Below are 25,094 nucleotides of genomic sequence, written 5' to 3'. Positions count from 1 at the left end.
ATACAGAACAATCTAGAATGTAAAATTGCAATTGAAAAATTAAAAATATTTAGTCACTGATGTCAACAGTCCATAAGTTATAATTTATCTTCGAAGGTTACTATTTCTACAGAAAATAATATATAACAATTATTGAGCCTTTACATGTGCTCTTTTCAAGCCTTAGTTCAATTAACTCTCACAACCACTTTTGACTTTGAGGCGGTATTGTCATTATTTCCCACCTCTTGCAGGCACCCTTATCTGCAGGGGTATGTTTCAAGACCCTCATAAATGCTTGAAATCGTGGACAGTACTGAATCCTAGATACACTACGTTTTTTCCTATACACGGATATGTATGATAACGTTCAACTTATAAATTGGGTACAGTAAGAGATTAACATAATAATAAAATAGAGCAATTTCAACAATACACTGAGGTAATATGTAAGTGAGCGTGGTCTCTCTCGCTCAAAGTATCTTCTTGCTCTATACTCACCTGCTTCGTGTGATGCTGGGAAATGACACGACGTGATGAGATGAAGTGAAGGGAATGATGCAGGTTGTGGCCAAGCTGTAGGCCACGATGGCTATATCGTCAGAAGGAGGACCCTTGCCGAAATCGGTTTGGCTCAATAAATAGAGTGTCAGTCTTTGGACTGAAGGGTCCCATGTTCGATTCCCGGCAAGTATATATACCTTGGTTGCCGGCACATCCCTGGTAGGGGGTGTGCGGGAGGCAGCTGATCGATGTTTCTAACTCTCTCTTCCTCTCTGTAAAAAATCAATGAAATATACTTAAAAAGGAAAAAAAGGCGAATCCTCAAGCCCACGAAGGTAATTCCTTTTCCATCTTCACTGAGCACTCATCACAGACGGTGACCAGAACTCCTGCAGTTGGAGGCTCGACAGCAAACACATTTGTTTCTCACACTGTCACAGCTGGAGTAGGTTAGTTCTCACGCTAAATTTTGGCAACCTGAGCATCCAATTTCCCCCCATTTCTTGTTAAGGTAAGAACGTTCACCTTCTCAATGAAGGGAAGCATTACATGGCTTCCCTTTGGCAAATCCCAGCTGCCAGGATCGCCGCCCTTAAACTCTGGGCTATTAAGTGAAGAAGAGGGACTGGGCACAGCCCGACGGCACCTGACCGGGACCTGACCCTGGGGGCCTGAGGGCGGGGTGGCGTGGGCCGCGTGGGCCGCGTGGGCTGCGTCGGCAGCGTGGGCCGCGTGGGCTGCGTGGGCTGCGTGGCTGTGTCGGAGGCGTGGGCGGCGTGAGCGGCGTGGGCTGCGTCGAGGCGTGGGCAGTATCGGCGGCTTGGGCGGTGTGGACGGCGTGGGCACGCTGACATGAGCAGGACTCCCGTCCAGGACTGGGCCGAGCTCACCTCGCGAGATTTCATCACATCACTCGCGATGTCACACGCGTTGCTCATTCCTGCGGGTCTCCGTTCACTGTTTCCAGCCAGATCCCTGAAGCCTCAGCCGGCAGGACTGCAGGTGGGGCGACCATGGCCAAATAGCCAGGTACTGAGGTTATGAACTGGTAACTGAGAACACTGACGTCCAAGCTGCAGCCTATCCCTTCGTGTCTCAGCCAGGCCACTGCTTTTAGTTATTAAACGTTCTTCCACAAGGCCAGGCGTGGCGGGAGATTGCTTATTTAAAAATCAAAACTGTTTCAGGGCCATTTGACAGTATTATTTATCACATGCAAATATTTCCATGCTCACGCAAACTGTATTTATGGCTTCTTAATGTAAATATGTGTGCATTTCCATTGGAAATGGAAACTTACAGAATGTGCCTTAAAGTGATTATTCTGTTTGCGCTAAATCGGTGCGTGGGTGACTTCCAACAAAAGCTAGATATCTTAAGACATCTTAAACAAATTGATGCTCGTTCCATCATATTTTAACTACATAAAGGTACAAAATATGCGTTTTTGTTTATTTGTTATTCTTATGTCAGCTCTAATATAAAGCTCCTAAACTTGATGAACAGGATATTTTGAGGAAAAAAAAAAAAAAAAAAAAAAAAAAAGGTTTTTTAAATAATTTGTAACTGGAAATTGTGAATATAAAATTGAGGTAGAAACAAACAAAAGATTTGCTAATATTTCTTTACATCTATTAAAAAAATTTTAAACAAGCTAAATACTCAGAATTTCTGCTCCTTTTCGCTGCTTGTTTCCATTGTAGTCTGTGAATATTTGGCCAGAAGCTTCTAGAACAATACAGCTGACTAAGTATAAATCGTCTTAGTGTCATAGAGGCCTTAGATTTGAGGGAGGGAGGGCGAAATGAAGAGAGGGGGGAGAGAGAAAGAGAGAGAGAGAAAAGAGAGAATTGTTGCTTAGTCTCCAGGCCATAATTTTTCCTAAGGCCATTTTCTTCTGAGCTTGAGTTCTCCTGTACTTAAATGTTGTTGATGAAGAAAAAAGTATGAAGATGGCAGCTGAATATATCATTAAGTCTAGGAAATATCCTAGAAGTCAGCCATTTGACTCAGAGAAAATCATGACTATACACATATTTAAAGTCATAGTTAATGAAGGAGTCATTTATTTCCTTTACAAGAGTACACAATTGAGTCTTACATTTGCACATTTTGCTAATCAGGTCTTTTAAATTATTTAAATTATTGTCTATATTCCAGTGTTATAGAACTAGAGGCCCGTTGCAGGAAGATTCCTACAAGAATAGGGCTCCCTTCTCCACTGCCTCACTCCCTCCCTTCTCCACAGCTTCACTCCCTCTGTAGCAGCTGTCTTCAGTCTTCAGTCTTCGTGTATGCAAATTAACGTCTATATTTGTTGGGTTAATTTGCATACTTGCTCCTGATTGCCTGGTGGGTATAGTGGCGGGACAGACAATTTGCATTAGTGTAGATAAAAATGACAGTGGGGGGTGGAAGGAAAAGCAACGGTAAAGAGTGAGTGTTTAATCAATTTTCCTTCAGTGCTATTGAAACTTTTTTTTATGTTGGGAATTTTTCTATCTTAATACAAAGTAATAACACAATCCTAATGTGAGGGGGAAAAACATTTTATTACATAAAATTTTTATTATCTAAAATCTCACATGAAAATTTACAGCATAAATAAGGTCTAGAAATTAACATAAGCAATTTAAATACTTTTAGTGTCAGATAAATAATTCTAATTCTCTGATTCTAAGCTGAGAATAGAAGACTAAGTGATACAATAGAGAAAACACAATCAAATGTATGTGTAAACAAGACATTTCAAAAGAAATGTTAGTAACTTAATGATTTCTCAAGTACTTACTGTGTTATGGGCACAGTGCTGACCACTTTACTGCTTTGCATTATTTAATCTTCTCGGTAACTGTATGAACAAAATACTTTTACTTCCTATTTTTGAGAAATATTTTTTTCTAGTCAGTAGCCTGTGATTTGAAAATAAGTCAGTTTTATTCCAAAGTCTAATGTTCATTCTGTCCAAAAGACTACATGCTCCACAAGGCCAAGGACCAGTGTATAATATTTTGTTCTCCAGTGGCACATTTTATGTGTTCAAATGATATTAGTGAACAAATGCCTGTGGATAAATATATATTTCTAATTCTGTTAATAAAAGCCAAAAAGAGAAACACATATTTTTGTAAATTAACAAATTATTTTAATAAGTACTTTTAAGTGCTTTACATGGCCCACTAATATTCATTACATAGTTTATTTTCAAGGAGAACCAAGGCCACTTCCCCATTTGCAAGGCCACGCTTTGTCAAACTGACCTGATTATGTGGTTGAAATATTATTCTGCAGCTTTAACTTTTCCTCCCCAGTTGTCCCTCCCCCCTGCTCCCTACAACTCTGTCCTCGTTTTAGGACTTGTTCTGTGGCATTGCCCCAGGGTAGTGCAAGGTAGGGCAAACAGCAGAGATGCCAGCAAGTCTGTCTGATTTTTATTTTATGAAAGCCCAGATAACCACCTACTAGGAAGAAGCCATCAGAATAGAGACATTCAAGTACAGTCCCTGAAACCTGATAAATGACTCTTTGCTCACGAGTCCTTCTATTATAATGTAGACCTTTCTCATTTGTGACAATCTGAGAGAGGAGAGAGGGAGGGAGTTCAGAAAGCCTTCAAACATTATTTTACCACTAACCCAGGACAGACTCACCATATCAGAGGTTGAGTTCACTTACAGTTAATAAAAAGAACAATAACGCTTCACACACAGACCTGTGAACTGAGATTCATAGTCACTACCATTATTTTTGCCCATGTATTCCTCTTAAGAGCCAACCATGGCTTTTCATGTTAAGCTGTTGAAAAACTACCAACTTTTCTATTTCAATTGGCTAAAAACATCAAATTCAGAAAATCGGTAGAAGACTGAGAATGTATGTAGCCCAGCTCCAACTCTTTGACCAAGGATTCAGAAAAAAGCAAACTAAGACAAGGATCCCTTGATTTCCAAAGCTCCCCAAGAGAAACGTCTGGACTTGAATAAACTAGCCCATAAAAAACCCACCACCTCTGCATTTGAAATGAAAACACAGACTTTACTTTTTTGTTTTTTGGTACCCAGCCAAGGTACTTTCAGAAGGAGGGGGGAGACCCGCTCTGCTAAACCACAAGGACCAGCAAGTCCCAGTCCATTCTGGAAGGGCATTCTAGCCAATCGGGCCACCCGCAGACACCTGACCCGGGCCAGGATTGGTTCCTCCGCCCTCCTCTTCATTGAAGACACATGGGACCGTCCTCCCAATAAGAGACACCAGGCGGGAGGGGCGTGGCCTCCGGGGGGGGCGGAGACTCTGCCTCCTCTCTGCAGGCCCGTCCTCTGTGGTCCGCGCGGGCCGTCCATCAGAGGCACTGCACCAATGAGCGGCGGCACGGCGCCCCGTTTCTGGCAGAAAGGCCCCGCCCTCCCATATATCTCCTCGGGAGGGAGGCCCGTCCCGGTCCCTTCGGCTCCACGCTGACCCTGAGGAGGGCAGTGTCGTCTGGGCGGCGCTGCGGAGACCTCCACCCCGGGACAGCCCCCCGTCCCCGGGCCGGCCCCCTCTGGCCCGCGAGCCCCCTCGCCTCTAGGACTCCTCGGATCGGACATCGTGGGCGGAGGCGCGGGCAGGCCCGGGGAGGGGAGATCGCGGCGAAGGAGCGGCGTTCATTCGCGATCAGGGTGAGCTGGGGCTGCGGGGCGGGCAGAGCGGGCGGGGAGGGAGCGAGGCTGGAGCACGGGGCTAGGGGGGAGTCCGGCCCGCGACCTTCCTTCCCCTGGGTTAGCTAGTCCGCTGCTGGAAGCAACAAGTCCGGGCGAGTCCCAGCCCGCAGGGGCGGGGCCAGGTCCCACTTGGTCTCTGAAGTGTCAAAGCGGGCTTTGGGGTCCCAGGGACCAGCCTGGGGGAGAGGGAAGAGTTGAACCCATCAAGTTAGTGGCTCCTCATCCGCGCGCCCCGCTTCCCTAACCCAGCGCTAAAGGTCTCCTGCATTCCTGTCATTCCGATGTGTAGGGAGCGGGACCTTATTATATTCTGTGAGTCCAAGACTTAGCGTGATGTCTGGGACACACACGTGCAATATTCATAAAGCAATAAAAAGTGTCCATCCACTTCAGTGTATTCATTTAGAAAACTCCCACCAGTTTCCTCTTGCCTCCCGCTCCCTCTGTGCCCCTAGAACACGCTTTACGCTTCCTTTCCCAACACCAAGAAAAGTTCCCAGTCACTGAGCACCGAGTGCCAGGCGCCGGGCTAAATGCTGCATGAATCGTCTTATTTAATCTTCACAGCCAGAGAGATTATTACTGCCTCATTTTACAGACGTAGAAATAAGGCCATGCATACTGTCCAGTGTGGATTAGGCACCTACTGGACATGCTGCGCTCTATACCCAGGTGACCTCCTGTATTTCTACACAAGTCAGGGAGGGAGGTAACAATAACCTCATATCCACTTTACAGATGAGGAGCTAAGGACTAAGAGAAATGATCTAACATGAACAGTTTCCCATTGTTAACATGTGGCAGGATTTCAAAGTGTTGGTGTCTTGTCTTAACAACTCCTAGTTCTCCCTTGACAGTGACTGGCTTGAGTAAGTATTTCTTGGAAGGTTTGCAATATTTTAAAATTGCAGTGACTTGGATTCACTAGCAGCACCGGGGGAGGGGAAAGGTATGTTATCAAGCACTTGGCCCAGTGCAGTGCGGGAAGGGCTATTTTTATCCTCTCTGGGCTTTGTTCTATATTTAGATGATAGAGGTCCTCACAACAACCATCTCTCAGAAACTGCTCCACCAGCTGAACGCCCTGTTGGAACAGGAGCCGAAATGCCAGCCAAAGGTCTGCGGCCTGAGACTCATTGAATCTGCTTACGACAAGGGCCTCAGGATGACCGCGAGGCTCAGGGACTTTGAAGTGAAGGATCTCCTGAGTCTAACTCAGTTCTTTGGCTTCGACACAGAGACGTTTTCTCTAGCTGTGAATTTACTGGACAGGTTCCTGTCCAAAATGAAGGTATGTTTAAAGCTACTACATCACCCTGCTTCTTTTTTATTATTATTATTCTCGCCCGAGGATATGTTAATGATTTTAGAGAAAGACAGAGAGAAACATGGATCAGTTGTCTCCCATACGTGCCTAGACCACGAATCAAACCCACAAACAAGGTGTGTGCCCTGACCAGGAATTGAATCCACAACCTTTTGGTGTATGGGACAATGTTCCAACCAACTGAGCCACCCAGCCAGGGCCACCCTGAGTGTTTCTTAGTTTTGCTCAATGTTTTAGAGATGGAATGGCTAGCTTTGGGCTGGTATTCATAAACTTGACCTTTTTTATTTTCAGCAGGTAGCCCAAGCATCATTTTCTGTACTACAGCACTGATGAATATATATATATATATATATATATATATATATATATATATATATATATATATATAAAAGAATGCATTGCTCTTGATTATATATACATACATATATATATGTATGTATGTATATATAATCAAGAGCAATGCATTCTTAGTTTTAACTTCTGACACTGAAACATAGTCTAATATCAAATCATTAATTGCAGTCTCCCAGTAGGAGAGTTGGCTATTGTTTTTGAAAATCTTTCTTGGCAGGTTGGATGTTTTCACTTATTTTATTTTATTTAAAAAAATGTGTTAGCATCAGAATGCTAGGTTGTGGTTAATAATTAGAGATGGGAGAGGGGTTTCCTCATTTTTTCTGATGTTATCAATCACCTGGTCAATAAAGTATATTGATCTCCACTCATATATATAGAGAGAGAGTCATACTTGTTTTAGCCTTAGACATACTCAAGTCTTGCTTAAGTTTGGAATTTCTAGCATCTGCTTACATATAGTAGAGTATCTTCTGATGGAGCAGTGTTTACATAATTATTTCACTATATTTGGATAAGCAGGATGTCTGTTTGTCTTTCAGAGCTAACTTAGCTGTTAAAAATACATCTGCCTTCTCTGTGTGCCCATGGTAATTGGTAGATAATGAGATAATCTGGTAAATTTAAGGCTATATAACTCATCTTTTAGTTCTCGATACCTAACACAATGTATCCTATAGAGAAGGAACTCAATAATGTATTTGTTGAATTGGAAGGCTCAAGAAATTTGTTGAATAGGTTAATTATGCAACTCTTTAGACAGAATGTGCAAGCATCATCTTTGCATCTATAAATATTGCACAGATGAGTATATACATCTATCTCTTAAGTAAATTATATAGTTTTATATGAGAATGTTTGCACTATCATACAGAAGAAGGTTTAATAAGAAAAGTAAATACATTATACTGCTAAAGAAATATAAAATAAAAAAAAGATAGTTACAAACACTGGTAAAGGCTTCTTAAAATTGTATTTGAGCTACAGCTTAAGAGTGGAGAGAATTTGTCTCACATTGTGGACATTCAGGTGATGAATAAATAAAAAGCTTGATAGCAGAGTTTTACAGGCAAAGTGAAAGTTATGTGCTATAGTGTTTTAAACAGGTGTTACTATAGAGACACCAGCTTGGGAAAACACAACATTCTGGAAAGAAATTTTGTGTGTAAGCTATAAGGTGTTTCAGTTCTCATCTAAGCCTTTGACCAGTTATTTAGTCCAACTATAACAGAGCACCTATAGTTAGTTCTATAGTGATTTAAATTTTTTTAATTTTTTATTTTTTATTTATTTATTTTTTTGCTGAACCCAAACATTATATTGCAACTTAGTCCAGTTACTTCAAATTTGGTTCCAAGTCGGGTGCAAAGTATTGACTTGTTACTTCCTTCAGAGTTGACAAATATACCTCAAAGGTTCATTTTCATAATGATGGGTCTGAGTTCTAGATTATCTCTTCTTCTTTTTTTTTAATTGAAGTAAGGTAAAGGTATGGACTTATCTTTTTAGGTACAGCCCAAGCACCTTGGGTGTGTTGGACTAAGCTGCTTCTACCTGGCTGTAAAATCAATAGAAGAGGAAAGGAATGTCCCATTGGCAAGTGACTTGATCCGAATAAGCCAGTACAGGTTCACAGTTTCAGACCTGATGAGGATGGAGAAGATTGTGTTGGAGAAAGTGTGTTGGAAAGTGAAAGCTACTACTGCCTTTCAATTTCTGCAACTCTATTATTTACTCATTCAAGAGAACTTGCCATTTGAAAGGTATGGAATCTTTGTCTTAAACCAAGGCTATTTGGACATTAGAATGTTATTGTCTGAATAATGCTATAAATCAATATCCTGGGAGAATTCCTATCAAAGGACCTGCAGCTCCTTGGATTTCACTTCACTGTCCAGCAGAAATGAGACTCAGTTGTCAATAGCCTCTGGAAGTATGTGAAGGCTAATTCTTGAGACGAAAGGATATTTCACCTCTTATTTATATTTCATTTTTCATTTATAGACTAGTTAATTTATAGAACCTAGTAGGTATGTATCTAACACAGATACGTAACTGGAAAAAGGAACTTCAGTAGATGCAGAAATAGATTTATTAAAATCCAAAGAAACCATAGTGAAGGCCTGGGGCAGGAGATTGGTTCGGACTAAAAGGGGTCAATGGGGGAAAACGTGGACATCTGTAATACTTTAAACAATAAAGATTTTTTTTTTAAAATTAAAAATGATAAAAAGAAACCTTGTTAGTTATGGCATGATACTTTTTAATTTTTTGGCTCAAATGACTTAAAATTTATGTTTGCTATCCTTAAGGAGTTACTACTTATCCTTAGGAGTTCATGTCTCTGAAGGAAAAGGAATTGTTTACTTCAAATAATTTATTTTCTGTGTGTATAAACTTAAACTTTAAAATAATTGACTTGTGTCTTTCTAAAAATTTGACTTTTGACTAGATGTAAAATTATCTATGTACAATTAATCTTTTTTTCTTTTTAAAGGAGGAATAGCCTTAATTTTGAAAGATTAGAAGCTCAACTTAAGGCATGCCACTGCAGGATCCTATTTTCTAAAGCAAGGGTAAATATTTTATATAGAGAGTAAACCCATTTATAGTCAACTTGTTTTTATAGTCAACATTTACCTTAATTTTTTTTTTTCTTTTAGCCTTCTGTGTTGGCATTGTCTATCATTGCATTGGAGATCCAAGCACAGAAGTGTGTAGAGTTAACAGAAATCGTAGAATGTCTTCAGAAACATTCCAAGGTATGTCAAGGTCATTCCTGTTAACAGCTGTAAAGGAAATTAATCCACTTGTACTGTCTCCTGAACTAAAATGAGACATCATGTGTTTGAAACTTAAGTAGCTTATCTTCAAATATTTTGACAAGGAAAGACACATGTTAATAAGATTACAAGTATTACTGTAGTAAAATACATTAGAACTTATAATTAAGTAATAATTTTTAAAAATTTATGCACAGATAAATGGCAGAGATTTGACCTTCTGGCAAGAGCTCGTATCCAAGTGTTTAACTGAATATTCATCAAACAAGTGCTCCAAACCAAATGTTCAGAAGTTGAAATGGATTGTTTCTGGGCGAACTGCACGGCAATTGAAGCATAGTTACTACAGAATAACCCACCTTCCAACAATTCCTGAAACGGTTCCTTAATTGGTAAATTGGGTTCATAGTTATTTCCCATAATAGAGAAATTTTCTAATGCTACAATTTTCTTCTATAATTCAAGAATTAAAATTTGAATTATTTTCCAAACAAAAATGGAGTTGGACTAACAGAGGAAAATGACTTAACTGATCTAGTCAGCTAATATTTTAGGGCATAACTACATTTAAGGCACAACACCATAACAATAAGGAAATAGCCAACTTTTGATATGCAATTTAGCTATTTCATTAAATTATCAGCTTAGAAAACAGTATCCTGTTGAATAATTGGAATTTTAAAAGTAGCTCGGTCAGCCTAGCTCAGTGGTTGAGCATCTACCTAGGAATCAAGAAAGGTCACGGTTCAATTCCAAGTCAGGGCACATGCCCGGGTTGTGGGCTCAATTCCCAATGTGCAGGAGGCAGCCGATCAATGACTCTCTCATCATTGATGTTTCTATCTATCCCTCTCCCTTGCTCTCTGAAGTCTATAAAAATCTATTTTTAAAAAATAACTTTTAAAAAAGCACTAAAATGATAATTTTTAATTGAACATCATTCATTTTGCTTTATATGGACTCAAACTCTGGCTCATTTAAAGTTATACAAGGCTGCCGAAACCGGTTTGGCTCGGTGGATAGAGCGTCGGCCTGCGGACTGAAAGGTCCCAGGTTCGATTCCGGTCAAGGGCATGTACCTGGGTTGCGGGCACATCCCGGGAGGTGGGGGGCGGGGTTACAAGAGGCAGCTGATTGATGACTCTCTCTCATTGATGTTTCTAACTCTGTATCTCTCTCCCTTCCTCTCTGTGAAAAATCAATAAAATATATTTAAAATAAATAAATAAAGTTATACAAGTCTGAGTAGGACAATAGGACCAAAAGTTTGAACCATATATTAACTAGTTTGAGATTACCTTATCTGCAAAATCAGTATGGTCTTGGATGTTGTATTTAAAGAAAACGTTATGCCAGATAGTCTTCACATTGGGTGTTTGGAAACCAGCAGGTTACACTATAGTTTGTATCATTGCTATAGCATTTGGAACCCTGGAAAGTAGTTGCATACCTGTCACTAACATATATTCTTGCCTTCTAAATATAACTCACTGTAATTTTTTTTCTATTCAAAAGTCAAGGTTAACATGTAACACACCTACGTGTGACATGATTATGAATTTTAGATATGAGCAGTAAGTCATTTTTAACAGTATTTATGTTTAGCAAACTTCTGATAACTTGATTTTTTGTTTGTTTAGGATTATTACAGCAACAAAAACTCCTCTGAAGCCTTTCGCCACAATCCTGAAGGATGGATTCCATACTGTTAGAGTGGATTTAAGCTGTGAATCCTCAAAACAGCATAACTGGATTAGCATTTATGTTCTCAGATTTGGGAAAACTGCCTAATTAACATTATGCTACAGTGGAATTATGCTTAAATTTGAATTCAGCTGAGGCATACAAACAAAGCCAAGTCCATAATGTGAAATGTTAAAGAAGAGTCTGGGAAGGTACACTGTGAATCTTTATTTCTAACATTGATCCAACTTTCTGTATTGGGTCAGTATATTTAGGAGGTATTAAAAATGGTGACCTACTTAATTTAAATTTTAAATTATGAGGTTTACATCAGAACCAATATCTCACAAATGCACTTTTAAGACATTATAAGGGTCACTATTTTAGGCAGTGTATATGGTTTCTTAACACCCATAATACAAGTAATAGATTATCCAGAGATGTGGACTTGATTGCTACATAGGAATTACATTCACATTTTATATAAAACAAAACTACATACCTGTTAATATTGGAGTATTCTTTTTTAACATTTTTATTATAAGACAGGTAATGTTTGTGTCCAGGGAAAAAAAGTTTTTATGCAAAATCTGCTTCAATATATTAATAGTCACATTGAGAAAATTTGTTTTACTGTACTAGTGACTCAAATTAACATCACTCTGAAAACTTGATTTAACACTCCAGAAGTTTTTATTAAGGACTGTTTTTATAAAACTGCCATTGCTTCAATTTACAATTCTGTTTAAAATGAAGGGAATATACTTTTACTCATTTTCCCAACTGTGCCAACAGAAGGTCTTGAAAAAATACTCATCTTTATAATCATGAGGTCGCTGAGATAAGTGTTCAGGACTTGCTAGTAAGTCAGTGAATATAAGGAGATCTACAATGTTAAAAGTGTTAGAAACCACTCAGTGCAATGTGTAGCCTGAGTCCATCCAAGATGATTGTACCCGATGTTGACATCATGTTATGGATAAATATGCACTGGAAAATAAACCAAAGAACCACGGTATATCTCATACTTTTGTAAAGAGTATGTTTTGTAGATAACTTTTCATTTTTCCCAAAAGGCTGATACATTTCAATATTTTAATTGCATCCATGTTAATTCTGAGTTTGCAGAGGTAACCTAACCAACTACCATTATGTTTTAGTACTAAGGAATATACATTTCAATAAAATTATTGCGATGCATTGATATACATTTCAATAAAGTGATTGAAATGCATGGCTTTGCTGGGTGGTTTTCTAATTTGTCTCTTCTGATTCAACAAAGTATTTTGGCAATGTGATGGCAGAACCACAATAAAAAGCTATCTCTACTTAGTCTATTTTTGAAATCCTCACCAGAGGATACTTTCTCCATTGATTTTTAGAGAGAGTGGAAGGAATAGAGAGAGGAGAGAAACATGAGACATGTTGATTGGTTGCCTCCTGCACACAAATGACCAGGCAGGGGTAGAACCTGCAACTGGCGCACATGCCCTTGACCAGGAATCAAACCCGTGACCCTGTGGTGCCCAGGGCCAATGCTCTAACCACTGATCAACACCAGCTAGGGTTCTACTCAGTCTATTTAGTTAGCACTGAAGTAAGATGTATGGTAGCAGAAAAAAAATCTCTTTAATAGTATGGCCATTATTTACTTGAAGCTTTTACTCTAATGGTTTTCTGAAGTAGACGATGATAAATATGCTTAATGTGCTTAAAAATTGATTTTTTGCACTGTGGTTATTTTTATCATTTGGATTAATCACTACTGTGGATATCCTTAATACAACTTCCACCCTTAGATTCAGCCCACCTAAAGTTTTGTGTAAACCCTCTTTACCTAATTAAACAGTATTCCAGATAGTGGCAGTAAACTGCCAAGTATTGTGTTAGATCAACTGGTTATTGTTGAACTAAAACAATATGTACCATATTTTTCGGACCATAAGACGCACTGGACCATAAGATGCACCAGTTTTTAGAGAAGGGAAATGAAGAAAAAAAGATTCTGAAACAAATAGTGTCCTAAAATATTTTATGTGCATTAAAACCCAACATCACAGTCATAAACACATGTAATCAACCCTGTAAAGTAAACAGCAGCATTTAGAACCATTTTAGAGCCGGGCAAGCACACAGAGACCACACAGAGCCGGGCAAGTAAAAAAACTTTTTTTTAAAGTATATGTGTAGGCTATATTTGGACCATAAGACGCAGGGACTTTTCCCCCCCACTTCTGGGGGGGGAAAAGTGCGTCTTATGGTCCGAAAAATACGGTAATTTTGAACTGTTCATGTTTAATTAAACCAAAGTAGACACTAAAAGGGATTACTGATGAAAGAAAAACTTAAAATGTCCCCTTTTGCACTCTACTCAGATTAGATATTCAATAAGCTCTCTTTTCACAAGTGTTATTTTTAAAAAGGTTACTTGCACCTTATCTGTATTTCTAATTCAGCTACCTACTATCTAAACAATTAAACATTTCTGATCTAATATCTGTGGTTAGCAATAATTTTACTATCGGATACTATTGCCAGATATTTTATATGAATCATCTCATGTAATCCTCTAAAATGTATGAAGTTATCCCAATTTATTGTACAATGAACTGGTAGGGTGTGTGGAGGAAGCAGCTAATTGATGTTTTGCTTTCACACTGATGTTTTTCTCCCATCCTCTAAAACATTCAGTAAGAATATCTTTTTTTTTTTTTAATTGAAGCACTGGCATATAATGTGGAAATCCTTTAAAACATTATGCTAAGGAAAAAAAGACCACATATTATTTATATACTGGAAGGCCCAGTGCACGAATTCATGCACGGAGGAGGGGGGACCATGGGAGGTTGGCTGGTAGCAGGGGATGGAGTAGGGGGGACCTCAGGAGGTTGGCCACTGGTCCCCAAGGAGGGAGCCAGGCCTCAGCCCCCCTAAGAAAGGGGCTGTGTTTGCTACCACCCACCCCCAGTTCCCTGTCCCGGCCTGGGCCCAAAGGCCCCGGTGGGGTTGAGAGAGGAGGCAAGAGCTGCTAGGCCGGGTGCAGAAGGAACGGACGCTGGACACTGCTGTCGGTGCCCTACCACATGATTCCCCTCCTTACCCCCTCTTCCCTCACCAACACCATGGCAGGCAGGTGGCCCCCAGGGAAGGGAGAGGAGGCAGTTCCCCGCCTCATCCCTCTCCTCCTACTCTCACCACGGCTATCACCTTAGTGGGCTTGCAGCCCTGGGGGAAGAGGATGGGAGACAAACATTTGTGTCAAGGGCTGACTTTCAATAGTTCACAACAAGGGAGCTGCTCTGCTATGTATGAAACTCCAACCCAGAAGCAGGTCTCTACAAATGGTTTAGCAACAGGAGCTGATGGGGCCCAGCCGGCCAGCCAGGGGGAGAGGCCATGGAGGTTGACTGTGGCAGCTCACTGACCACCAGGGGGCCACTCCTGCATTGACCATCAGCCACCAGATGGTCAGTGCATGTACAATATATGACTGGTCAAAACTGGTCGACTGGTCATTTGGTTGTAATAGTTGCTTAGGCTTTTATATATCCTATATAATAAGAGGAATATGCTAATTATCCATTTTACCATGAGGCATAAAGACCGACCACGTAACAACCGGATCATGGATCTGCAGAAGGGTAGGGTAGCGAACTACATGTGGGCAGTGGAGAGCTACAGGACAGGGCAGGGCAACAAGCAAGCAGGAGGCAGAGAGCTATAGGAGGGCAGCAGCGACCTACTGGTGCATGGATTCTTGCGCAGGACTACTAGTAAAAGCCTAAGCGACCAAATAACTGGTTGACTGGTCGCTATGACACACTGACTACTAGGGGCAGACACTCAATGCAGGAGCTGCCCGCTGGTGGTCAGTGCACTCCCACAGCCAACCACCCGTGGCTCCTCCCCTGCAATCCCTCCCAATCTGATGACCCTGATTGGGTTGGCCAACTTCCCTCGACCCCTCCCCGTAACCAGCCAGCTTCCCACAGTTCCTCCTCCCCGCCCCCCGCCAGCCAAACCTCCTATGGTCCTCCCCACACCTGGCCGGTCCCATCAGCCCCAATTGGGGCGGCTGGGCAACCTTCTGTGGCCCCTCCCCCCACCAGCCAACCTCCCATGACCCCAATCGGCTCCGATCACCAGCCAGACCAAGGGATCCCACCCGTGCTTGAATTCGTGCACTGGGCCTCCAGTTATTTCATAATGTTCAGAACAGGGAAATCTATGAAATGGAAAGTAAATTAGTGGTTGCTTAAGTCAGGAACTGTGGGGAGGATGATAGCTACAATAAAAGGGGTTTCATTTTCAGGCAATGAAAATGAAAATGGACCTTGATGATGGTTGAATACGTGAGTATACTAAAAGCCATTGAATTACACACTTTAAATGGGTAAAATAAATTTTATCTCAATAAAGCTGTTTTTAAAAAAGCACATGATTCCAGTTACATAATCTTGTTAAAAAGACAAATCTAGCATGAAGGCATTTTGTGACTGAACTGCTCAATCTCCTGATTTTGGAAGTACATATTTCTACATATTAAAATTCACAAAATTACCAACAAAAAAGTTCATTTTACTTTATGTTTATTCAAATTATAAAATATTTTCAAAATGTTAAAATAAGAAGCCAATTAAAAGAAAAAAGCTTCTTCCCCGGAATTTCTTTCCTAAAGTTATTAGGTAACATGAACATAGGGCGTGGCTGGGCTGCAGTGGCCCAGTGTGGAGGGTTAGGGTCCCGGGTGAGGACATCATTGCTTGGCATAGGGTACTGGAGCCTAAATACAGTAAGAGAAGGCATTCATTCATAGCAACATAGCCTAGAATAGGGAACCAAATACATTAAGGATAATAGAATCAGGTTTCTCACTGTTGTCGAAAGGAGTTACAGAGAAAACAAAAATGATCATAAGAGATTAAAAATGAAAGTGACTTTACTAAAAACCAAGTATGCACACATGGTTTTCAATACATATAAATATAGATGTAAATGTATGCACTATACACACATCAACAGTAATTGCACACTTCTAAAAACCATGAATGAAAACCAAAATTCCGTGGAAAAATTGCTAATTCTGGGCTCGGGCAGAGAAAGCATAATAAGCCTCATACGCCTTGTGACAGATTAAGAAATTGCTCAGATAATGATGGGGACATGTCAAAAGGACATAGAAGCCACCTACAATAGTCTGGTACTGGCCAAATTTAGAAAAATTTTGAGAATCAAAGTAATGGGAACAATAGGTTTTAACCTGCTGAATAAAGTAGGAAATAATGAGTTCACAAAGATATCAATAAAAGTTTGATAAGAAACAAGATAATTTGAAACTAACCTCCACAAAGTACTCAATTATACACATAAAGAGAGAAACTTTACAATGGAGAAAACTAACGGATACCACTTGAACAGTGATCTAAGTAATCACCATCAGAAAAAGAACAAATTAAAATTAACTCATGGTAGGATGCAATAAAAACACAGCATCACTTCTTTAACATTCCTGCCAAAGATGCAAAACCTGATCCTAATGAAGAAATATCAGACAAAATTCGAATTGAGGAATGTTGTAAAAAAATAGTCTGTAATCTTCAAAAGTGCCAAGGTTGTAAAAGTCAAGGGAAAAATGAGTACTTCTTCCAAATTTAAGCACAGTTGACAAGTGACATCTAAAGGGAAAGCATGATTCTGACTGTACACCTTTGCTATAAATATAAAAGACACTGGGACAATTGAACTTGAAAGGAATGAAGGTCTGAGAATTGGACAGTTGTAATGTGCCAATGCTTATTTCCTGCTTTTAAAGGTTGTATTGAATTATGTAAGGAAATACATGACTGTGTGTATTCAAGGAAATACAGACTAAGGTACAAAGAGGTAATTGGGCATCATGTCATCAATTTACACAAACTGGTTGAGGGGAAAAAACACAATTCTATGTTCTTTATTTGTAACTATTCTATATATTTGAGATTGTTTTAATATTTTTTATATATAAAAAGAGATAAAAAAGAATGAAATAAAATTTCAAGACAATTCTTCCTTCTATGCCTGGATCACTGAAGATCAAAATTATGTCACTGATTTATAATCATTGACCATAATTTGTTTTATGGTGCTAACAATATATATGCCCAATAATCATACTTCACCAAATATCTTTTTGTATTAATCCATTCCTACTTTGAGGTTTACTACTTTTAAGTTTCTTGAATAAAGAGATCTCTCAAGAAATAATATACTAATTCAGAGGTTTTCATTAACTCTTAAAGTTAACTTACTTAGAATATACTTGTGGATTTTTTTCTTTCCTAAAGTTGTTTTCATTAATATAGTTTCCTTGTATAGACTGGTATACTTAGCCAAAAGGGTACACAATTCCTATATTAAAAAGTTTACTGAACATTACTCCTGCATCACACTTCTTAGAAGAAAAAAAATTAATTTTCCCTGAAGGCACCCTATCTTTTCATGATGATCTATTCCCTAACTTTTTTGTATTAAAAATATAGGTTAATATGAAATTAGCAAAATGCATCATATGAAACTTCATGCTGAGCAAAACCAAGTCCAAAAACAGTTACCATATATTAATAGCTACCAAAGTATTTAAGAGGTTTCCTATGTAAATAATATTTGAATGCAATTTTTAGAACCATACTTAAATATATTTTGCAATGTGTTAACTATAGCCATCCACACTTTTCTTCCACCATGTAATTTGTTCCTTTGATCAAGCTGGTAACATCTGCTAGAGTCCACAAAATGCAGCAAAAAAATAGCAGTTATTTCTCCAGATTTGAGAAATCTGGTCCACCTTTAGTGTAGTTTCCTGAGATTTCTGCTCCACTGAAGTCAAAACCAGGATTCTAAAAGATATGAACAACAATATTTGATAAAACTCATGAAGAAAACTATAAGTAACTTCAAAGGAAATTGATAAAAAGACTTGAACTGGCAGGTGAGAAAAATGGAAATCTAAATAGCCAATAAACATGTATATATGTACCAAACTGCATTGTAATCACCAAAATAAAACTTAAAACTATAATTTTATAATGTTCAGACTTACAAATATTTAGAAGATCCAATATGGGTATTACAATGTTTACAAGTGTATGGACAAACACATTTGAGACTGTTTAAAATATGTGTGTGTGTGTGTGTGTGTATATATATATATATATTTAGCAAAAAGGAGACAAATAGGATGAAATACATAGGATTAAAAAAAAGATTTTTTTTTCTTTTTTTTTTAACAATTTAGTATCAGTGTCCAAACAGGTTTTAATAGCATTCTTTGAGACCTTGCTATATGGGTTCTAAGAGCTATACATATATTAACAGTTAATCCTCATGAGGAAGCTTCAAATCCTATGAAGTAAGCATTACCCCAGGCTTTAGTCTTTCGCAGGACATTTCATTTCAACAAACATTTATTGAGTTTCTAGTGTTTGGAAGACACTATTAGAGGCATGTAGAATTCAAGAGTAAACAAATAGTCAAAGATCCCTGCTTCAGTGGAGCTTACACTCTAACAAGACACAAATAATAAACCATTAAGTTATCTAGTGCAGAAGTCAGCAAACTTTTCTGTAAAGAGCCAGGTAGTAAATATGTTAGGCTTTGAAGACCATATAATCTCAGTCCTAACTACTCAATTTTACTGTTGCTCTTATGAAAGACAATACACAAACAAATGAGCATAGCAGTGTTTCAATAAAACTTTACTTCCAAAACAAGCTGGACTTGACCTATGAGCCAGTTTGCAGGCCCCTGATCTAGTGTATTAAGAGTTGGTATTTAGTATGTTAAAAGTTGGTAAGTACTATAGAAAAAAAAAAAAAGTAGGCAGGAGAAGGAAGATAGCTGCCGATGGGAAGGCAGACTGCAAGGTAGTGTGTGACTGAGAAAACAACGGGAGAGTGTGTGGTGGCATGGGGAGAGTTTGTTGGTGAGTTGAGGAACAGCTATAATCCAGGAGACTATAGGGGACTGTCGGACGGGGTTCCCCTGACCAGGCAGCCCCCACTGCTGCTGGGTTCCCTCCCGGAGCAATCAGCTCGAAACCAGAGACCGTGCCATCTTGAAGGAAAAGTGGATATTATCAGGAGCCTGAAAAGCCCGGGGAGTCTACAACTATGGCACACACCAAACAGCTGTGAACCTGAGAACACCGGTTCCCAAGTGGCGTAAGCACACTTATTCAGAGGAGCTCTACACTGCACCATGAAAAGGTCAGATTTCACCTGGGAGCAGGAGAGAGAGAACTACATAACCAGACACTTGGAGAAGATAGAACATGGGGAAACAAAGAAACAGCACACATATGAAAGAAAAACAGGCATCATCAGAAAAGGAAGTAAATTAAATGGAGGCAAGCAACCTGTCAGAGAAAAAATTCAGAGAAATGGTCATAAGGTGGATGAAAAGAATGGAAGACAAATTCAACAATATGTGTAAGAACCAAGAGGAAATGAAGAAGAATCAAGAAAAATGAAAAATGACATCGCTGCTATAAAGAACTCAATAGAAAGCATCAAGAGTAGACTAGAAGAAGCAGAGGACCGCCATCAGTGAGCTAGAAGACAAGATAGGAAAAAATACCCAAGTAGAGCAACTGCTAGAAAAAAAAGAAAAGTAAGACAGAATAAGGGAAATGAAGAAGTTACAGTATTTAAACAGAATGGTCAAAACTCAAAGAATACTCATGAGTAATGACTTGAAAACTGTGAAGTTAGCCAAGCTTTAGCAAAAGAAAATGACAGAAAAGAAATGGCCTGACATGTTTAAGGAACAGCAAAATGGCCTGTGTGGCTAGAGCAGAATGACCACGGGGAACAGCATTAAGAGAAGAGATCAGGGAGATCATAGAAGGCCAGATCAGATGGAGCCCTTTAAGAGACCTTATCTTAACTAGAGTGAACAAGTTCTGATAAGAGAAGTACTGTAATCTGACTTGCATTTTAAAAGAACTACTCTACTATTTTGACAGTACTGTAGCTTTGCAAAGATAGAAGTGAAGAGAACAATTAGGTTATTAAAATAATCTAGACAAGACATTAGAGGTAGTCCCATTAAGGGTGGCAGTGGTAGTACCACTAAGATTTCCTGACAAAATGGATAGGGTATAAGAGACAGACAGGAATGGAGGATGACTCCTCACATCCCTTTTTCTTTTTCTTTTCTTTTTTTAAAATATATTTTATTGATTTTTTACAGAGAGGAAGAAAGAGGGATAGAGAGTTAGAAACATCGATACGAGAGAATCATCGATCAGCTGCCTCTTGCACACCCCCTACTGGGGATGTGCCCGCAACGAAGGTACATGCCCTTGACCGGAATCAAACCTGGGACCCTTCAGTCCGCAGGCTGACGCTCTATCCACTGAGCCAAACCGACTTCGGCCTCACATCCCTTTTTCTTTAATCCTCACCTGAGTATACATTTCCATTGATTTTTTAGAGAGAGTAGAAGGGAGGGGGACACAGAGAGAGAAATAGTCACATTGTTTGGTTGCCTTCTGCACGTACCGCAGTCTGGGATCGACATGGGAGCCTACAATCAAGGAACATGCCCTTGACCAGAATCGAAGCGGGATCCTTCAGTCCCCCGGGCTGACACTCTATCTGATCACGGCCCCATACATATTTACATACATATTTACCATACATGTAAGTGTATATATACACATATATGTAGATAAATGTGTGTGTGTGTGTGTGTGTGTGTGTGTGTGTATAAAACAACCAGTCAACCAATCACTATGACGTGCTCTGACCACCACACTCAATACAAGAGGTGCCCCCTGTTGGTCAGTGTGCTCCCACAGTGGGAGTGCTGCTCAACTGACTGGGACGAGCAGTGCTCCAACGATGGGCTGATCCCCGCAGGCCATGTCCCCACCAGTGCACAAATCCGGTGAACCAGGCCTCTAGCGTGCGTGTGTGTGTGTGTGTGTGTGTGTGTGTGTGTACATACTTTTATTTGAAAACTCATGTCCATCAACTGAGATGAGAAGCTTAGAGGTAGAACATATGTGAGAGAAAGGTTAGAAATCCCATGTTGGACGTACTGACTTTAATGTTTGCTAGCCAAATGGAGATATTGAATAGGCAATTGGTTATGAGTCCAAAATTCAAGAGAAAAGTCTAAGCTAAAGATATACGTTTGAATGTTTGAATAGTTTCAGAGATGACAGCATAAACTTTGTTTCAAATAGCAGACATATCAGTAAATAGGGAAATCTAAATCTTATCAAATGGGAATAGCTAAATATTACAAACTAGAAAATACCCTGAAGAGTTAAAGAAGTGAGTTTTTTCTATGTGTACTAATAGAGAAAGAGAACCAAGATGTATTATTAAAAAAGAAATACAAACAATAAACAGTGTGAGTCTCCATTTATGTTAAAACAAAACAAGCCAATATATTGATGAGATGAGACTGAGACAGAGGCATGAAAAGCAGAGATGTTGATGAAGAGGCCTTCACTTTTTTGTACTATGTAAGACTATATTGATTGAGTTTTATGAGATTATTCAGCCATTACTGTACACATTAACTAAATTTTAAACTTAGAAGTCATGGTAGTATAAATTATCAAAAAAATCTTTAAAAAAAATCCATGCATTAAAAGGTCATTTTTCTAAGCATTTAACTTTTAAAATTCCTCTACAGAACTTTTATAATTTTATAACCTCATGAGTTTTAATTTCCAAAAATAATTATTGTTTCTAAGATGTTTATACATACACATACATTTATCTGACTTACTTCTTTCTGGAATCTCTCTAATGTAAGTTTTCTCTGCATTTGGTCTTGCACCCAAGGATCAGCTGCATATTCAGATTCTAGAAGAGAAGTCCAACAATTTGCTGCATCTCTCTTTGTCTTTGTAAGAACAATACGAACCATTTTTCTGTCCTCTAAATAAACAAACAGAAATCATAAATTAGAGTTCATTAAATTTTCTATTTTCAAAAAACATTAGGTAATCTTGACACAACAAACTTACTCTCAATACATTTCTATTAATATATCTTTCAAAACTTCAAAAACAAAGCACCAAATACAAGAGGGAAAACATACTAAGTTCCAAGACAAAATTAACTTGTGAAAGACCCTAGGATTTATAGATTACCCTTACCCAAAGTCCATGTTCCCTCATCAGCTATTGTAGAATCAAAAAGTTTGCCCTGAAAAATAAACAGATAAATTACTAAAAATATAGAAATTTCATTAATTTTTATAAACTTTGTATCAAATAGCAGACGTACTAGTAAATAGGGAAATGTAGATCTTATCAAAAGGGAATCCTTCATGATTTAAGATTTACCTAATTTCCTATCTAAGTCACATAAAATTGTCTAATTTGTTTAGAATAGGGAGATAAAATCTTATACCATTTCAACACACTGAAAGGTGCTCAACCCTAAGTTTCTTCCTAGCAAGTGAAATGAAACCTGGTTTACACTGCCTGAAATATTTACTATGACAGAAAACATGGGGTTCTCTAAAGAAAGATCAGGGATCCTTAATTTTCAGAAGATTAAGAAATATTACTGATCACTGATTAACCAAATACAAAATAAATAACTGAAATGGTTTATCAATTAAAATATAAGAGCTCTCCTAATGAAATTAAGAAGAAATTGTGTCTTTTAAAATAAACTTTTAACAACTGGCTCATTCTAAAAAAAAAAAAAAACAACAAAAAACAAACTGGCTCATTCTCTTTGTTGGGCAAATTGGCATTAACAAATTACTTTAGCACATACTACAGATCTAAGATTAGTAGCTCCTGTTTTTCTTCAGAAACTGGTTTTAAGTAAAAAGCAAAATGTAAGTTTAAAGGAGAATGCATATGCTGAAACCCATTTATTTGTTGCTTGTCAAATTTGTTTTTAGAAAATATCATGTTAACAAATACCTATTTTCTTTTGCATGTCAATACTTGTGGGGGGGAAAAATCCTAGTGGTCTAAATGTACACCTGAAATCCTAGAGTTAATAAGTTATTGCTAAATTCCCAAGTAATTAGAAATTTGAATTGTAACCTTAAACCACTGTTCAGGAAACTATGGATTGCAAAGCTATTCAGAAAGATCATTTAGGTCCACGTTGATAGAAAAGTCTTTCCAATCAATGGTGCTTTTCTTAAAGCACTTTAATAGAAAATTAACTGCTAGCCAAAACCAGTTTGGCTGTGGATAGAGCCTTGGCCTGTGGACTGAAGGGTCCCGGGTTTGATTCCGGTCATGGGCATGTACCTTGGTTGTGCAAGAGGCAGCTGATCGATGTGTCTTTCTCATCGATGTTTCTAACTCTCTATCCCTCTCTTTCTCTCTCTAAAAAATCAATAAAATATATTTTTTTTAAAAATTAACCGCTAACATGTCCTGTGTGCTTATTACATACCAAGCACTACTCCAAGTTCTTCATTCACATGGCTCAAAACAGTCCTATAAAAATGGTACTATAATCACTGTACTTTATGGATGAAATTAGAGACACTGAAAGATCTTTTGCCCAAGGTTTCAAAACTACAAAAATGGCAGAACCAGGTATGCCATCCGTCTTCCCCACTGCCATCAAACATCTGCAGCAGCTACTCTGAGACAGGAATCTAGCTTTGACTTCATTGATTTTAACTACAAAGCATCACCAGGCAAAAAGTGGACCGCAGATCCAAAGGCCCCTGGTAATAAAAGGGGTATTACTCTAGAAACAGGCAGAAGAATTTTTGTAATTTTTAGGTGAACAAAAACACCTGACACCATCTCTGAACCCTCATGCCGAAGTCCTTATCCTTGAGTGTCTTCTTCACTTTCCTGTAACTGCCTAAATACCTGTAGCAATACTTTTATTATGCTCCCCTGCTTGCCATAACCAGTGCCGTTATCTGTCTCATTCAACGCTGTCATCCCTCCTGGCTGACTCAGGGCGGCGCCTGGAAGAGTGTGTTTGGAAATATCAACATTTATTCCCTTAAAGTTTAGTTGTTTCCGCTGAAGACCCGCCGAGGCACAACAGAAGCAGTTCCATTGGATTTAGAAACAAAGCCAGAAAAAATAGGCTCCTCGAATGTCCGCGTCACATCAGGACTAGTCCTGGGGGGTGGGGGGGAACACTCCTTATCAGACCAAACCAGAAAAGCCCATCGGCTTTCCCAGAGTCTCCCCACGGAAACCGGGAGCTCCAGGACTCGGGGATTCGGGGAGGCCGCGAAGAGCGTGGGCGCCATCCCGGCCTGCGGCTACCTTGAGGATCTCGCGGCCACCCACCGCCAGCGCCACGTGCCGGCACTGCAGGTCGCACCGGATATCCTGGGCGCGGGTGCCCGGCGGCACCTGCACCTCAATGAACACCTCCTCCAGGGTCTGATACCACTGGCCCCAGGGCGTCCCGCACGGAACCACCCCGCTGCGCTCCTCGAAAGGGGCCGACATGCTCCAGGTGGCTCCCGGCCGCGGCCGCGGCACCGAGCGAGGGCTGGGCGCATGCGCAGAATCTCCACGCCCTGGCCACGCCCCGGCTCCTCGGCTCCCGGTTCCTGCTCGGGTCGCCGCGCATGCGCAGAGATGTCAGCTCAGCTCTCAGCGCGTTTGTATTTCCCTTTCCTTGACTGCTGAGGACGCTGGCAGGGCCAACTCTAAACAACTGGAACCCGGGAAAGTTGACATTTCCGGGAACGATAAGAGGACAGGTTGGGACCGGCGAGGCTGGAACTCGCCGCACCTTTGTGACGCCACAG

General features: G+C 39.6%; 2 protein-coding genes across 2 annotated transcripts; one reads left to right on the top strand and one right to left on the bottom strand.

Moving 5' to 3' along the window:
- Positions 1-4,900: 4,900 nt before the first annotated feature.
- Positions 4,901-12,567, top strand: LOC118710652 (cyclin-G1). Its single transcript, XM_036423218.2, has 7 exons — positions 4,901-5,141; positions 6,211-6,474; positions 8,377-8,630; positions 9,365-9,443; positions 9,531-9,629; positions 9,848-10,042; positions 11,291-12,567. The coding sequence occupies exons 2-6, from the start codon at positions 6,211-6,213 to the stop codon at positions 10,037-10,039; spliced, it is 888 nt and encodes a 295-aa protein (XP_036279111.1). The 5' UTR covers positions 4,901-5,141; the 3' UTR covers positions 10,040-10,042; positions 11,291-12,567.
- Positions 12,568-17,332: 4,765 nt separating this feature from the next.
- On the bottom strand, positions 17,333-24,884 carry LOC118710654 (nudC domain-containing protein 2). The gene is made up of 4 exons (XM_036423220.2): positions 24,601-24,884; positions 22,489-22,537; positions 22,116-22,267; positions 17,333-18,208 (listed from the first exon to the last, which is right to left on the bottom strand). The coding sequence occupies exons 1-4, from the start codon at positions 24,787-24,789 to the stop codon at positions 18,125-18,127; spliced, it is 474 nt and encodes a 157-aa protein (XP_036279113.1). The 5' UTR covers positions 24,790-24,884; the 3' UTR covers positions 17,333-18,124.
- Positions 24,885-25,094: the final 210 nt, after the last annotated feature.

The sequence above is a fragment of the Pipistrellus kuhlii genome, unplaced genomic scaffold (genome assembly GCF_014108245.1).
Source record: "Pipistrellus kuhlii isolate mPipKuh1 unplaced genomic scaffold, mPipKuh1.p scaffold_m20_p_8, whole genome shotgun sequence".
NCBI classification, from domain to species: domain Eukaryota; kingdom Metazoa; phylum Chordata; class Mammalia; order Chiroptera; family Vespertilionidae; genus Pipistrellus; species Pipistrellus kuhlii.
The sequence above is the reverse complement of the archived record's forward strand: the minus strand, read 5'-3'. Positions and strand labels throughout refer to the sequence as shown.